The 17,820-nt window shown below is 49.3% G+C and overlaps 1 protein-coding gene across 1 annotated transcript in view; it reads left to right on the top strand.

Annotated features, from left to right (window-relative positions):
• Positions 1 to 4,378: 4,378 nt before the first annotated feature.
• LOC136651217 (vasoactive intestinal polypeptide receptor-like) overlaps positions 4,379 to 17,820 on the top strand; it is a 151,287-nt gene continuing 137,845 nt past the window's right edge. Inside the window, exons 1-3 of the mRNA XM_066627409.1 lie at positions 4,379 to 4,446; positions 10,109 to 10,130; positions 15,025 to 15,379. Of these exons, the coding sequence (XP_066483506.1) occupies positions 4,379 to 4,446; positions 10,109 to 10,130; positions 15,025 to 15,379 (445 nt within the window). The remainder of the gene's footprint in view (positions 4,447 to 10,108; positions 10,131 to 15,024; positions 15,380 to 17,820) is intronic.

Consider the following 17,820-nt stretch of genomic DNA (forward strand, 5'->3'; position numbering starts at 1 on the left):
TCAGCATCACGTTCTTCAACACAAAGCCCCAACATAGAGTCTCTTGGAGTCACCCAAGATCAAAGCACTGGCACCAGCTCGACCTGATTCTCACCAGACGCTCCAGCCTTCCCAGCATCAAGATCACACGCAGCTATCAGGGTGCTGCCTGCGACACTGACCACTCCCTGTTGTGCAGCAGAGTGAAACTGCAAACAAAGCGACTGTATCACACGAAAAAGGAAGGAAGACCTCGCGTTGATACCAGCAAGACCCGGGATCAGAGAAAAGTGGAGGAATTTGCACGAGCGCTTGAGGAATCTCTTCCAGGCCCGGCCGACGCAAGCGCATCCAACAGATGGGAACATTTCAAGAATGCCGTTTACAACAATGCCTTGTCCATATTTGGCAAGAAGACCAACAAGACAGCAGACTGGTTTGAAGCCCACTCTGAGGAGTTGACACCAGTCATTGAGGAAAAGAGGAGAGCTCAAGCAGCATACAAGGCCTGTCCCAGTGAGCGCAACCTGCAGGTCCTCCGAGGTGCTCGCAGCAAAGTCCAGCAGACTGCCAGGAGATGTGCTAACGACTACTGGCTCCAGCTCTGTTCTGAGATACAGATAGCAGCTGACATGGGCAACATCAAGGGGATGTATGATGGTATCAAGCAGGCCCTAGGTCCAACACAGAGGAAAATTGCCCCTCTGAAGTCTGCAACAGGCGAGGTCATCCAGGATCGGGCACAGCAGATGGAACGCTGGGTGCAGCACTACTCTGAGCTATATTCCAGAGAAAATGTAGTCACCGAAGAAGAGCTGAACAACATTGAGTGCCTGCCTGTGCTGGAGGAGCTTGACAGTGAACCAACCCTAGAAGAACTTCACGTGGCCCTGGACTCCTTTGCCTTTGGCAAGGCACCTGGAAAAGACAGCATCCCTGCTGAAGTCCTAAAGTGCTGCAAAGAGATCATCATCACTGAGCTGCATGAAATCCTCTGTCTCTGCTGGAGAGAAGGTGGAGTACCTCAAGACATGAGGGATGCAAACATCATCACGCTGTACAAGAACAAAGGTGACAGGGGTGACTGCAACAACTACCGTGGCATCTCTCTCCTTAGCGTTGTAGGAAAGTTGTTTGCCCGAGTTGCACTAAAGAGGCTCCAGGTACTTGCAGAGAGCGTTTATCCAGAATCACAGTGTGGATTCCGAGCCAACAGGTCCACCACTGATATGGTATTCTCCCTTAGACAACTGCAGGAGAAATGCAGGGAACAATGACAGCCACTCTTTATAGCCTTCATAGGTCTCACAAAGGCTTTCAACCTGGTCAGCAGGGATGGCCTCTTCGAGATTCTCCCCAAGATCGGATGTCCACCCAGGCTCCTCAGCATCATCAGATCCTTCCACAAGGACATGAAGGGCACTGTTGTCTTTGATGGCTCCACATCAGACCCCTTTGACATCCGAAGCGGCGTGAAGCAGGGCTGTGTTCTTGCTCCAACCTTGTTTGGGATTTTCTTCGCTGTCCTGCTGAAGCAGGCCTTTGGAACTGCAACAGAAGGCATCTATATCCGGACCAGATCAGACAGAAAGCTCTTCAACCTCTCCAGACTGAGAGCAAAGTCCAAAGTCCAGCTGAAATGTCTGCATGACTTCCTCTTTGCCGACGATGCAGCTATCACTACCCACTCTGCCAAAGATCTCCAGCAGCTCATGGATCGTTTTAGCAAGGCCTCTCAAGATTTTGGACTGACAATCAGCCTGAAGAAAACACAGGTCATGGTTCAGGATGTGGACTCACCTCCCTGCATTACAATCTCTGCACATGAACTGGAGGTTGTCCATGACTTTGTGTACCTTGGCTCAACAATCTCCGACACTCTTTCTCTGGATACCGAGATAAACAAACGCATCGATAAAGCAGCTACCATGTTTTCCAGACTCACAAAGAGAGTCTGGTCCAACAAGAAGCTGACGGAACATACCAAGATCCAGGTCTACAGAGCTTGCGTCCTGAGTACACTTCTGTACTGCAGCGAGTCATGAACTCTTCACTCACAACAGGAGAGGAAACTGAATGCTTTCCACATGCGCTGCCTCCGACGTATTCTTGGCATCACCTGGCAGGACAAAGTTCCAAACAACACAGTCCTGGAACGTGCTGGAATCCCTAGCATGTATTCACTGCTGAAACAGAGATGCCTGCGTTGGCTCAGTCATGTCGTGAGAATGGATGATGGCCGGATCCCAAAGGATCTCCTCTATGGAGAACTCGTGCAAGGAAAGCGCCCTACAGGTAGACCACAGCTGCGATACAAGGACATCTGCAAGAGGGATCTGAAGGCCTTAGGGATGGACCTCAACAAGTGGGAAACCCTGGCCTCTGAGCGGCCCGCTTGGAGGCAGGCTGTGCAGCATGGCCTTTCCCAGTTTGAAGAGACACTTGGCCAACAGTCTGAGGCTAAGAGGCAAAGAAGGAAGGCCCATAGCCAGGGAGACAGACTAGGGTCAGACTGCACTTGCTCCCGTTGTGGAAGGGATTGTCACTCCCGAATTGGCCTTTTCAGCCACACTAGACGCTGTTCCAAAACCACCTTTCAGAGCGTGATACCAGAGTCTTTCGAGACTAAAGGTTGCCAACTACAACTACAACTACATCATCATCATCATCATCATCATCAGGTAATTGTGAAGCCTCCTCCCCTAACTACAAGTTCTGAGACATACCTAAAAGACACACCTTTTAGAGACTGACAGCCCAATCTTATCCACATTTTCCTGGGAGTAAATCCCATTGACATTAATGGGACTTACTTCTGAGTAGACATGCTTAGGATTGAGTTGTAAGAGCCCAGTCCTATCCAACTTTCCTGTGCCAATGCAGCTGTAATGCAGCCCTGAAGTAAGGAAACAAACATTCCCTGAGCTTGAGAAGGCCTCCGTGACTCCCCTCTCCCACCGCAGGCCTCGCTGGGATGGCTGCATCAATGCTGGGAAGTTGAATGGGATTGGGCCCTGAGTCCAGGTAGAATTATAGGGTCTCCCTTCTTGATGGGGTGAGCAATGGAAGATCACTTCCTTGGGGCACCCCTGAACCTCACATCTAATACTGCTCTAACTGTGAGTTATACACTGAGAAAACATTCATAGTAAATGCTTTTAACACACTCTGCTTTAAAAGGGAACTATTTGACCTTACAGAATCATGGTACTCCCTCCTAAAATTACTTTCCCTTCCTCCTCCCTTGCCAATATGCATGAAAATAAAATATTGTGATAATAAATATTAAATTCACATGACCCCCACCTAGAAAAAAGGTTGTGGGGTTGGGGCCAGTGGGTTCTGCCCATTACTCTAGAACAGGGATGTCCAAAGTTTTTGGCTGGAGGGCCACATCATCTCTCTGACACTGTGTCAAGGGCAGGGGGGAAAAAAAGAATTAATTTGCATTTAAAATTTGAATAAATTTACATAAGTTTACATAAATGAATATATTAAAGATGAACTTATATGAATGAATGAAGGTCTTGCAATAGCTCAATGCCTATAAAAGGCCTTGCACAAAGCAAGGCTGGCCTTTCTTTTGCTGCCGCATCACAGATGTGAAAGAGCAAGCAGTGGAGGGAGTTCTCATCCGACAGCTCACACAAGAGGTCAAACAGTCACACTCACACTGAGAGAAGTTGCATTGGGCCAGTGCGGGCTTCAACAAATCTCCGGAGGGCCAGAGGCTCATTGGAGAGTGGGGGCTCCCTGAGGGCCACATTGAGAGGCCTCGAGGGCCGCAAGTGGCCCCCGGGCCGGGGTTTGGGCATCCCTGCTCTAGAACAGTGATTTTCAATGTTTTTCTCTTATGACACACTATAGTCTTCTCACAATCTCTTGTGATGTCATCTCTGGCATTTTGGTGACTCTCCCAGGTTCTATGGCTCTGTTTCAAGGACAACTGTCTGCAGTAATGACTTATCTGTCAGTGGAGGAAAAGGGACAGACAATTCATTACTATAGATAGACAGTTGTCCTAGAAACAGAGCCGCAGAACCCGGAAGAGCTTTTCAGTGACTTTTAACCACTGTGCTCCAACTCCTGCAGCACCCCTATAGACCTTTCATGACACACCAATGCACCACAGTTGAGAACTGCTGCTTGTAGGACAACGGCACATTTGAGTATCATAGAATCATAGAGTTGGAAATGACCTAAAAGGTCATCTAGTCCAACCCCCCCTGCTTTAGACACTCTGTTCACTGGAACTGAACCAAGGACTCTCACATTGAAATGCTTCTGTTAGTGCAGAAGGTGAATGAGGAATCCCTTAATACCTGGGAATGGAGTGTGGATAAGGACAAACAATTTAAGGGTCTCTTCTTTTCCTTCACCTCTTTTGTTTCTTCACTGGATGACGGCTTTGCTCTCTTGCAGCTTCAATCACAAACAGAAGTTGCAGCTTCTTGAAAACCTTCTCAGGTAAGAGACTCAGGTGATATTACACCATCTGAAGGCAGAACACGCTTATGGATGCACCAAGCCAGGCTTCATCCTACCTGGGGATAACAACAGACATTCTATTGACCTCTCCTTTTTGGTGGGTTTCTTTTTTTAAAACTCTGGAGTGTGTATTAATGGCCACAAATGTTCTCTTCAAGCACAAATAGCTGCAATTCTGTCCTTACAAACTGGAAACAGACATTGGCAACAGGAGAAAACAAATAGCACAGTCCTATTTCATCTCTCTGTCTTTTAAGGTGGACCTTGACAGCATTAAGAGTCAACAGAAGCTTCAGAAACTCCACTCTGTCTTGTTGGACGTGTGGCCTGTCTTGGGGAGTGGTCCTCTGGGGGTGCTGTTTCGCTTAGTGGCATCTGCCCTCAGGGCTGCATTCTCTGGGGATCTTGGAGATTTCTGAGACTGGTCAGAAGTTCCTGAATGTGGGATGTGGGCTCAGTGTGGAGGTCCAGATCCAGCACTGCCACTGATGGGTACAAATACCCGTCTCAGCTGGCTCCTTGTCAGTGGACAGTAGAAATGAAAGTTACTACTGTACTTGGAGTTTGTGGAGGCTCATATACTATGCAAGGTGTGAAGAAAGCAGACAGAGAACAGTGTTTCCCTTTCTTACAGGAAACTGAACCTTCCTATTACCCAGTGAGACTGGCTGGCAGACAAGACAGTTGACCTTTCTTGCCCAACACTTGACACATTTGTGGAGATCACAGTCACAGGATGTGATGACGGTTGACAGCTTAGTGGGAGTACTTTTCAAGAAAAAATTGGACAAATGGAAAATAATTGCAGCAAGAGCTAATAAGCGTTATGGCTAGGTTGACCCTCCAGGTTCAGAGGATGTGTGCCACTCAGTACCCACTGCTGAGAGTGGGGCTCCAGGGAGGAGGGCTGGCACATTCCGACCACATGGGTGCTTGTGGTTTTTCTGGAAGCATCTGATTGGCTCTGGCATTAAGCAAAATGTTGGGCTAGATGGACCATTTAATCTGATTTTTTAAAGACCTCTTGGCTGCCATTCTCAGCAGCACTGCTGTGATCCTTTGCAACAGAGAGTTGCACTTTTAGAGAACTCTGAATTGCAAACACCATCTTCAACCCAGTTTGTTCCCCATACCCTTCCCATCACAAATACTTGAATATTCAAGATAATCTCTCTGCCTGTGAAGAAAACCCTGTGTACGGAGGAAGCACAATATTCTCATCTCATGAGATCTCTTGAGTTCATGACAAGTGCCTGAATGTTGAACTGCAATGATGCACTTGGCACTTTTCTGTATGTGACAGGGATGCAAAATAGAAATCAGAGACTTATGTGGCGAGATGGGACTAGTGCAACACGGCGGCAAGGGAGCAGAATCATCAGTTAATCAAATTTCAATCAAATGACAGAGTGGTGGGACTGGCTCACCAGAACGATTTGCACATATCAGCTCCAGTGGCATCGCTAGAGCGGGTGCAAAGCATGCATGCAAGAGACCGCTCCCCCTCCGCTTCAGCACCAGCAAAACAGAGGCATACACATCTCTGTTTTGCTCCCCCCCCACCTGGAATGGCTAAAAGGGGAGGGGCCCCTTGCATACTACAATAAGGCTCCCTTCAAAACTTAGTGCTTTGCACCCCCTCTAGCTACACCACTGATCAGATCTCATGTTGCTTTATCATGTTTTTAAGAATGAGCACAAGACAACATGACAAAGGGTCACCTTTGACATTTCTCCGAAGAAACTTCTCCTATTTTGAGGGGAGTCACAACAGTTTAGATAAGACCATTATTGCAATTCCTGCCCTCACTGCCCATCAGACTGAAAGCTGGGGCATGATTTTGCGGAATAGGGAGCGAAAACCACTCAAACTCTTTCCAGCTTCTATAATACAATCTCAGTCTTGGGGGAAAAAATGTCAGTGACCAGCCAATAGGAGCTGTGAGGATCTTCAGAGAGTTTTGCCTGCCGTAACCCCCTGAAAATCACATTCCCCACTGAAAATACAAGAGAGGGTTGTCCCCCTATTTCACCCCAGAACTTATTCTCCTTCCAAGTTGTGGGCACTGCCTCGGTGGGGGTATAGCTTCGGCTAATTTTGAGATACACCTGGGTGTAGTAAATGGAACATGAAAATGGCCTGTGGTGGCTGTCTAAGATTTACAATGAATAACACTCTTTTTTTTTAAACACAATGGAGCTCAATTAAAAGATAAAAGACTTGACACAGCCAAGCCCTTTCTCTTTCCCGTCTCATCTTCTGTGCCTTTGGTGGCATCTATCTGCCTGAACAAAACAAAGATAAATCATGACCCACTGCATTTGAGCACCCATTAAAAATATCACAGGCATCTCTGTGTGTTATGCCTTTTCAGGAGTTCAGTGTGGCTGTGCGACTAAAAAGCCTTGATTAATGACATACAAGTACACAGCACATTAGAGGTTCACTAATTTGGAGGGTTGTAAAAAAGCCAACCGCTGCACAACGTTTATCAGTGGCATCAAAAACAAACACAACAATAATAAAAAAGCAAGCAGGGAAATCAGACAGGCTTTCTCATTAAAGTCTGCCTTGTTTGAGTACCTCATATTAAAACCAAAATGGATGAAAAGAGACCATTTCCCCCCTCCCTTTTCTCACTCTTTAAAAATCTGTCTTTATTTTGAAAGGGTTGGGTAAGATGATGAGCTCTTGTGGAATAACCTTTTGCAATTATTAGCATACTACCTTTAGTTGGCAACCTTCAGTCTCGAAAGACTCTGGTATCGCGCTCTGAAAGGTGGTTCTGGAACAGCGTCTAGTGTGGCTGAAAAGGCCAATCCGGGAGTGACAATCCCTTCCACACCGGGAGCAAGTGCAGTCTGTCCCTGGCCTGTCTCCTTGGCTATGGGCATTCCTTCTTTGCCTCTTTGCCTCAGACTGTTGGCCAAGTGTCTCTTCAAACTGGGAAAGGCCATGCTGCACAGCCTGCCTCCAAGCAGGCTGCTCAGAGGCCAGGGTTTCCCACCTGTTGAGGTCCACTCCTAAGGCCTTCAGATCCCCCTTGCAGATGTCCTTGTATCGCAGCTGTGGTCTACCTGTAGGGCGCTTTCCTTGCACGAGTTCTCCATAGAGGAGATCCTTTGGGATCCGGCCATCATCCATTCTCACGACATGACCGAGCCAACGCAGGCGTCTCTGTTTCAGCAGTGCATACATGATAGGAATTCCAGCACGTTCCAGGACTGTGTTGTTTGGAACTAGCATACTACCTAACAAGGCTCATTTGTGCCTCTGTGCCGCTCCTCCTGCCTTCACAAACACCCCAGGATCTGGCGCCTTCTTAAGTGCAAAAATAAAGTTGTGTTTATTCATTCAATTTGTATCCTGTTTTTCTCCCTGAGGGGCACCCAAAAACCAGCGAACCTGTTATCAAGATCCATGTCCAATTGCTTTGCATTGATTACTAAAATGCCTTTCAGAGTACAGGTGGGTGATGCACACTGTGTGCCACAGTTGTACCTGTTCCTGTGGTGCCACAGGGGCAATTTCATGTAGGACGTGTCTCTCACTGCTGCTGGCTGTGATGGCTCACGCTACCTCCAAGCTCAGTGGCAGTGTGCCTCTGAAGACCTATCGCTGGGAAGCAGTGATGGAAGAGGAGCCTATCTGTCTGCTGCTTGTGGGGTGCTCAGAGGCCACTGGGTAGGGGGCGTCACAATGAAAACAGGATGGGCTTTTGGCCTGAGGCAGCAGGGTTCTTCTGATGCATAGCCCTGGGAATTGCTGGTCAGGGTGGACACCAAGAGCACAGCTGAGCTTGCTAGACGGCCCGTTTGTGAAGAACATGTGTGGGGCAGGTCAGAGCGAAGGAGGAGGGAGCTCAAAGCTCAGCACATGGGGCCGGGAAGGATTCCTGGGAGACAGAAGGCTGCTTCTGACAAGCAGCAGATGAGGCAGTAAACGGTGCCTGGGCTACAGGGCTTCAAAGTGCAGGTGGGGACCTGCAAATGAACCTGCCATAGAAACAAAAAGCTAGCATGTCAGGGAGAAGGTGAGGCTAGAAACCATTTCCTGCCACATGCTAGCTTTATGTGGGCAGGGAATGGCTGTTTAGCATGGAAGGGCATTCGGTTACAGGAACCTACACTGAACAGGCTGACGTGGCAGAGCAAAGCTGCGGCCTGTTTGTGAGAAGCAGGGCACAGACAGAGAAGAATGGAGTTTTTCGTTTTGGCTCTCACCGGTGCAGAGGCCTCTCGTACGCCACACGAGGATGTAGCATTCTCCTGGGACATGTGGATAAACAAAACAGCTGCTGCAATTTAAAAAAAAATGGTGGCCCATCATGGGGGGGAGGGGTGTCACTGGATCACAGGCGTCACTAGAAGTCCAAAGCTGTCATAGGGGAAGGGAAGAGGGAAAGGGGATAAATGCCTACTCTGTTTTTTCTGGGCTGGCCTGAGTGCGCACCTTCTATTCTGTGAGCTGTGGAGGTGAGAGGCATGTGCAAGGATCTCTACTTTCCTGAAAGCCAGTCACATTGAGAGGGAGGCCCAAGATCGGTGTATTGGTAGACTGGTGAAGACCTGTGCATTTCATGGAGTTAATGGTCTGCACATGTTCTTCCCAATGGTCAGTCTGTTCTGTCACAATTGGGTTAATCTTTGGCAAAAGTACTGCATCACACTTAGCGAGCTTTCTCATCTGTGAGTAAAGGTGCCTCACTTAAATTATTATATCTAGAGGTTTTCCGGGCACCAAGCCAAAGCCACATGCCTGGATGAAGCCACATCTCAGCAGATTGCAACATACACTTTCTTTCTTTTTTATACACTCTTTTTTACATTCTCTTTTATACACTCATGTAGGTGTATAAAAGTAGGCTTGGGAACACCATGAGGCATGCATCTGGGACATAGGCATGCCCTATGACCTTGCCCATGAGAGTAACACACTGACAGAAGGAGGCACCACTTCCGGGGCTGAGGAATGCAAGAACACTGCACATCATTTGTTGCTGTGCAAAGCTAATAAATCCTGGTTTCTTTCTCCCACTGGTCTGTTCCATCACTTTGGCGTCTGCAAAGAACCTGCCCTTCTGGCAACACACTCAGTGGTGTAGCTAGGGGTGTGCAAAGCAGTAAGTTTTTCAGGGACCCTCACATCAGCATGCAAGTGGTGGGCCCTCTTCCTCTCCTTCAGAGCCATTCCAGGTGGTGGGAGCAGAATGGATGTGTACATCTTCTGAGTGTTCCTTCTGGGCATACTCCGTTCTGCTCCCACCACCTGGAATGGCTCTGAAGGGGAGGGAGAGGGGCCCCTTTGATGAGGCTCCCTGCAAAACTTAGTGCTTTGCACCACCTCTGAGTACAGTCAACATCTCATAATATTCCTACATGGAAGGCACTGTCGTGTCGGAATGATGCAAAACTTCAGTGGAGACTGAGGGCCCAATCCTATCCAACTTCCCAGCACCAGTGTAACCTCAGTGCAGCCCCAAGGTAAGGAAACAAATGTTCCCATACCTTGAGACTGCCTCCCCACTACAGGATGCAGTGCACGCCCCATTGGCACAGCTGCACTGGCACTGGAAAATTGGATAGGATTGGGCCCTGAAACATCTGGCAACCACACTTTATGGTTTTTGCTTTTTGCCAGACGTTTTAACATTCAGACAAAGGTGAGCAATGATGCTCCTGTTTGTATGTGCATCTGAACCAAAGTGATAAATAAAATCAAATGGTAGCTACACGATTGGATAATGTGCATGTCTGCTATTTACCTTTAATTTCATTTGTTTAATTGTGCAGTCACTATTGTGCATGTCACTATTGTGCAGTCACTATTGTGCATGTGCATATTGTGCAGTGGTGAGACAAACGGGTAGATGAGCCTCGTCAGCCTGGAAAGGCAGCTCATCTAAGAGAAGGAAAACTCTGATCTCAAACCTCCACTGCATTGTGGCTACATCCAGTTGTGGAAAAGGCTTCAGGAGTCAACCTTGAGGCAAAATCAGGAGCCGGAGTCCCTGAGGCAGTTCATGGCTGAACACAGTCATGTTCTGGCAACTCCTGCGACGCCGCTGGAACCAACCGTATTGGCTTCTGCCTTTCCATTGGACCATTCCAGCAACCTGGAGATGGGGGATTTGCTGCATGGGTAACAGCCTATCCTCCATACCTTCTTTACCCAGGCTTTGTGCACTGGAGAGGACACTCCAACTTCGCCATACGGCGTCGACACAACACGGGAAGCAGCAGTTACCGGTTATAAGTCTTCGCTCGATTGGCGTAGAGCATGAGTCAGGGAGACAGACCAGGGTCAGACTGCACTTGCTCCCGTTGTGGAAGGGATTGTCACTCCCGAATTGGCCTTTTCAGCCACACTAGACGATGTTCCAAAACCACCTTTCAGAGCGCGATACCAGAGTCTCTTGAGACTGAAGGTTGCCAACAAGTGCATTGTGCATGTGAACTGCGTTACTATGAGATTTTTAAAAAATTCATTTTAATGATCTTGTTTATTCACAAGATTGTCGGCCATGTCTCAGCCGATGTGTTCTTGTGCTGCCACCACACATTCCATCTGAGCTTTTGCCTCTGGAGTGTGTCCTGGCTTGACTGTAAGCAAATGCCTGGTCTTACCAGTGGAATATCTAGAGGGGGTGCAAAGCACTAAGTTTTGTAGGTACCTGAATGTGCCATGCAAGCGGCCCCTCCCCCCCTTTGGAGCTATTCTGAGCGGGGGGGGCAAAATGGAGACATTCGCACCTGCAAAACTAAGTGCTTTGCACCCCCTCCAGTTACACCACTGAGTCTTGCATAAGCCAAATTCCAGCACTCGGGGAAGTCCTTACACTGTTTTTATCCTCTGTTTTTATCCTTACACTGTTTTTATTCCCTGTGAATGCCACATTCATACTCAGTGCCTCAAATAAGCCTCTCAGCAAATATGGGCCCCAATCCACTTATCGTTGCATGCAACAACGCACGCGCAACCCCTGACAAAGTCAAACTACATGTTTCATTAAACATGTGACTGGGGCTAATGTGCTTTTTTTTTAATTTAGTAAATAGCAGCCGGATTAGTACAGCCCCGTCAGACTGGGACTGCAGCATGGAGGAGAGGAGGGTTCTGCTGGAAGGGGAGAAAGGCAGCACCGGATTGCACAAGCACCGGAACCTCAAGGGGACAAGAATGGAAGCAAAAAGAGGGGACACTCCTGTCCCGCTTGCCTCGTGCCCCACCGGCCACTTGCACCGTCCCTGAAAACGAAAGGCTTTAGGTCTCCTCTTTCCTCGCAAGGCAGTCACTTCTGGGTCCTCTGCAGAGGAGGAGGTGCTGATGACTTCCTGCAGTCCTTGGTGCAGCAGCCAGGGCACGTGGCGCTCACGCGCCGTCCGAGTTACACCTCTGCTTTCAGGTTTGACTGCAGCATGCAAGCAGCACAGGAAGGGCATTTTTTTTCTTTTTGCTTTGTAACACAGAGACAGCAGGCCCAAGACAGCATCAGGTGGTATTCTGGATTGCGCTGAGCTTGGGTGCTCTGGATCTGCTGAACTGAGGCGAGAAACCCACTGGGAGCCAAGACCTGCATTGGACCTCTGGATTCAGGCTCTGAGTTGAGACACTGCTCCAATAAGAACACCTGCAAACAAGTGCACCAGTATCAGGTTGGGGCACAAAGGTTCCTTAGCTTTGGTGCACCCACTGCCTGTCACTGCATTGCCCTGGCAAGGTTTAGTTCTTCATCAATCACAACCACTCAGTGCACAAAAGAATATCACTTGAGGGCTTTTTAAAAAATGCTGATACGAATAAAGACGCACCTAGGTAATCTAATTAATTTTCTTATTACCAGGATTCCTCCTCAGCGACATACATTTGCAAATCTCCCTCGAGCACTTCAAATATGTACATAAAATCTTAATTCCATTTGCTCACATTGTGCATAAATAGAATAATCACCTTTTTGTTTCCAGAGGAACTATCAAGGGAGCAGATCTCAAAAGAAAATTGAAACAAGAGAAGAGAAAGCTGTGCCCCCAATTCCAGGGAGAACAACCCATTCTCTCTCCGCCCCCCTCCCATCAAGTTGACAGGAGAGAGACAGGCTCAGCACCATCATTCTCACAGTGATTATCCATCCTATCAAGCACTCATTCGTGTCAAGAGAAGGAACTCTAGGTAGGTAAGTCAGGAAAAATGCTTCAGAATGACTGGAGGTATTGAAGTCTTCACATGTTGCAGATAAGCCAACTGGTTCTGAATCTTGTCTCATGAGAAATCTGGTGATCTGTGGGTAATCCTGGGAATTGGCAGTGGATCACATAATTGAACTAATGGATCCAGTTGTGTTCAGCAATGTCTAAGGGGTGGGTGGGTGGGTGGGCGCCCAAACTCTCTTACAAGACCTAGTTCAAGCGACTAGAGCGAATGGTAGAACATAAGACCTTCTCTGCAAATGGGGAGATACAAAACCCTTTTCAGAATAGTGATCAAGAAGGAAGCTGTTCCATCCCCCAAATCCAATGAAGCAGAATAGGTTTCACTAAACACTGGAACACCTGTAAAGTAGGCATCTTGGAGAGAGAGAGTTCCGAAGCCTGGGTGTGGTTACCAAAAAGGCCCTGTCATGAGACCCACTCAACTCATCTCTGATTGTGGCAGGGCATGGAGCAAGGTCTTGGTTGATCATCTCGACTGGTGGGCAGGTTCGCGTTCAGAAGACAGTCCTTTAAAAACCATGGTGCTCAACAACTCTTTGATTGGAGCCAATCCAGTGAAAACACTGTATCAAAATTCGCAGAATAAAGTTTCTAAGAGAACTATAGGGGAACAGATTCATTTCAGCATCAACAGCCAGAAATCTTGTTTTAACAGCACAGTCCTTTGTGGTTGACTCAGAGATAAGTTCCATTGTGCTCAGCGGGCCTTACTCCCAGGAAAGTGAGCACAGGATTGCAGCCTTAGCTTTAGTGCATTCCATCATCAGCTTCTTAATGAGTATGTATGAAGGCTATATGCTGTGATTGCATTGCCCCAGAGATTGCCCCCATAGACTCGCTTGTGCTTTATAATTTTATTTCTCCACATTATAGTACTTTATGGGTATCAGTATACCACTTACATTTGTGCAAGACACAATAAAGCTTGTAGGAAACCTAATTGGTTTCTCCAGCAAACGCCTGTTTTCCCACTTCCTGCAAACATCACATATACATTTACAAAGTGCCTTGGGGAGCCTACATTCTGGAGCCCATAATGGCAGGTCTCGTGTTACATCCAAGCGTAAAATCATATTAATAGAGGCCTTTTGATTTCAAGGGTATCCTGTGAGGCTTCCAAACAGGAGGCTCATTTGCAAGACTGCAGCTCATAAGAAAGGTCTTTCATTCACTTCGTGAAATTGCTATATCTATTGTGGCTTACCACAGACCACAATCTACGCATTAAGAACCCCCAAGAAATGTTTGCTCCCTAGAGACTTAATTACACAGGAGGGTCGCGCTCTGTTTGTCATGGTTCCTGGGCCACATTTGGTGCTTAACGAACAGTGCTGGATTAACCTGCAAACGAGTTATGCTGTAGCCATAGGCTGTGAATGTGTTCACCTTGCTTGGGATGCCATCCACAGCACAATCTCAGTGGGGTACAAAAGGGAACGCTCAATAAAATTACGTCTTTGCATGTTCCAGGGTCGTCTTAATGCTAACTATGATGACCCAGAAGTCAGTGTCACTGACTGCAACAGGATCAGTTTCCATGGAAGTATTTTGTCCCTGCTCCTTTAATTTCACAGGCATCTCTGTGGTCACAGCTTCTCTAAAGAGAGGAGCACTGAACATGGGGAGGCAGTCTCCCCATAATTTAGCACTGTAGATGCCCAGGGTTATACATCCGGGGGAAGATCTCCCCAGCATGCAGCATTTGCCTCTGCAGCAAATGTGAATTGTAAAGCCTGAAGAAGGTGCTTGGAATGCCTGATGATGTCTGCCCACAACAGGCAAAATACAGTCAAATGCTTTGAAATCCCATTTATTTCAATGGGAGGGATGGCAGTATAAGAACAGAAGAACAGCCCCACTGGATCAGGCCACAGGCCCATCTAGTCCAGCTTCCTGTATCTCACAGCGGCCCACCAAACGCCCCAGGGAGCACACCAGATAACAAGAAGACCTGCAAGGCCTCCTGGGAATTGTAGTTGAGAACATAAGAACAGCCCCACTGGATCAGGCCATAGGCCATCTAGTCCAGCTTCCTGTATCTCACAGCGGCCCACCAAATGCCCCAGGGAGCACACCAGATAACAAGAGACCTCATTCTGGTGCCCTCCCCTGCATCTGGCATAGCCCATTTCTGAAATCAGGAGGTTGCGCATACACATCATGGCTTGTAACCTGTGATGTGATGGATTTTTCCTCCAGGCACCTGTCCAAGGCATCCTTTTAAAGGCATCCAGGCCAGATGCCGTCACCACATCCTGTGGCAAGGAGTTCCACAGACCGCCTGCCCCCAGAAGGCCTTGATGGCCTTTGAAGCTCTGATCCACTCGTTGTGGGTCTTCTCCACAGGGCGGCCACAGGGCGTCCTGGCAGTGGGCTGATCCGACTGCCCTCTCCGGCCACGGGCTGTGCTTCCAGGCACGCCGACCCCGCAGCTCCGGCTGCCTGGGAGGGTCGGGCGGCAGGACAGCCGGACATCAAGCTGAGGGCACTGCAGCCCCCAGGCCAGGGAGGGACCTGCAGGCGCAGCACCCGCCTCCTGAGCAGGGCCAGCTGGAGCTGGAGGCCTGTGTGTGCCTGTCCTCTGCCAGCCCCCTCGGAAGCGCCCCCAGGCGGCAGGGCAGGCACTGCAGTCCTGGCCAGCAGGAGAGCGCAGGCTCGGCTGCGCCTCTGCTGCGGGAGCGCCAGGCTGTCTGGCTGGCTGGTCGGGGCGGGGTGGGGCTGGGAGCGCTCGGCGGCCCCGCCCCGCCGCCTTAAGAGCGCGCCGCACGCAGCCCAATCCGGGCCGAGGCAGGGGAGGCCCAGGAGGGTAGACTGCGCCCGCCCCCAGAGGCTCTAAAACAGGCGTCCCTGGAGGCCTGCGGCCCGGCCCTTCACTGTCCCCGCCCCAGGGGAGGCTGGGGCCGTTGCGGCCTCCTGCAGGGCCTCTGGTTCCTGGCTGCACACAGCCTGTCCTTTTGCTCTGACCTCCCCCTCGAGGCAGAGATGGGGACTGGCCATGCGTGGTCTACCCTCCTGGGCCTCCTCTGCCTCCACCCACCACTTCTTTCTCAAAGGACTCTGCAGGGAGGCTCTGCCTCACCTGCCTCCCACCCGTTGCACTTAGGCCTGTCCTAGTCCAGCTTCCTGTATCTCACAGCGGCCACCAAATGCCCCAGGGAGCACACCAGATAACAAGAGACCTGCATCCTGGTGCCCTCCCTTGCATCTGACATAGCCCATTTCTAATCAGGAGGTTGCGCATACAATCATGGCTTGTACCCCGTAATGGATTTTTCCTCCAGAAACTTGTCCAATCCCCTTTTAAGGGCATCCAGCCAGGCGCCGTCACCAACACCCATGGCAAGGAGTTCCACAGACCACCACATGCTGAGTAAAGAAGAACTTTGAGCAAAACTCTGCTGTTGACATCAGTGGGATGACTAAGGGCTTCAGCTGGGGCTGACTATCTGCAGTGCATTTCAGATGCCTTTTTGCTTCTAGTTTCCCAGGCATTATTAGAATATACCAGTGGTTCCCAAACTATGGGTCGGGAGCCAGTGATGGGTCCCAACCTGATTTTTGGTGGTTCCTCAAAGGGTGACAGCAACATCAGATAACTAATGGCCTCAAGCCCTGCGATATTCAAAAATAAGATCCTGCTAACACAGGCCTACAAAATTGAGGGTCAGAAAAGTTTTCCCCAAACTTTATGGTGGTTTGATATGAATTTGGGGTGCCGATTCCAAAAACGGCATCTGTTCTGCCCTATCACGTCTAGTTTTGGAGATACAGTATAGCTCATTAGTGAATGGTTCAAGCAACTTGCTCATGAGGAAGCCATCATGGATAGCTACGCCTATCATCATAGCAAAAGTGCCATAAAGCACTTTCGTGCTGACCTAAGTGGGGTTAGGCCTCTACATGGACATGCGCCCGCCTCCCTGTGCCAACGCGGACCCTGCGGAATGGGTGAGATGTGTTGGCTGAGCTCAGTTGAGCGGGGGGGCGGAGTGGGAGGGCAGGGAGGAGGCATTTCAGGGAGGGGGAAGGCAGGCAGTCCCAGGGCGGGGAGTGGGAGGCAAGGCCAGGATCTGGCTGTTATGCCATCCTGACCCCATTCCTGGGCGGCCTGGGCCAGCCACGGGCTGCTCAGATTTGCGCCACTGATTTCGGTGTAGCCCATTGGGGCTTCAGTGGCTGTCCCCAGGTAAGGGAAGGCGATTCCTCTTGCCCCGAGCTGAGCCACTTAGTGCCCAAAATTTGTGCTGGATACTGTGCAGGCCTGCTGGCCTGGCTGTTCCAGCACACATTAGGATTGCGCTGTTAATTTCAGCTTTCAAGTTTTGTTGAAGGATCATTGTTATTGTTGCCCCACTCTCTCTTTCTTTCTCTTCTGGCACTTGTTTTCTTACAAGAATCATCAGTCATCTCTGCAGAGCATCATGAAATGCCATCTAGGCCTGAACAAAATGCAGTCCCCAACAGAGCTTTAAATGGATGACTGGAAAATAATGAGATGAGTCTGCCACGGAAATGGCACTCGGATGTCCCCCCCCCCTTGCCTGAGCAATAATCCTGCCTTCCTCATCAAGTTAATTCCCACAGAAATATTTACAAGGAGTTGTCACCTCCCAGATCTACTGACTTATCAATGAATTTGCATTTTGTATTCTTGTTGGCAATGACAACTCACTTCCCACCAAAAGGCACCTGGACACACAAAGCTGACACTGTCCGATCATTGGCAGTGGTGTAGCTGGAGGGGGTGCAAAGTGCGACATTTTGTAGAGAGCCTCACTGCAGCATGCAAGGGGCCCCTTCCCCCTTCATTCCAGGCAGTGGGAGCAAAATGGAGGCATTTGGTGGCCAGTCTTCTTTGATCCGAAGTGCCACAACAGCTTTGATAAACCAGTCAATCACTTGACCTTGAGCATCTGTATTGGGAGCCAAACTACATGTCATAAAGGAGATCCAGTGTCAGATCTGACATCTTCCACCAATGGCAGAGGTGGAAGGGCGGAATTGCTGCAGGGCTGAGCTGCTGGCAGACCACTGTTTCCCAGTTCTCCACCTCCACCCCCAAGTTGCTGTTAACCCTGCTGGGGAGAAAATGAACCAGTCTTCCAACCAGCTATCAGCCACTTCTGGGCAGTGAAGCTGGAC

The sequence above is a fragment of the Tiliqua scincoides genome, chromosome 5 (genome assembly GCF_035046505.1).
Source record: "Tiliqua scincoides isolate rTilSci1 chromosome 5, rTilSci1.hap2, whole genome shotgun sequence".
Classification (NCBI taxonomy): Eukaryota; Metazoa; Chordata; class Lepidosauria; order Squamata; family Scincidae; genus Tiliqua; species Tiliqua scincoides.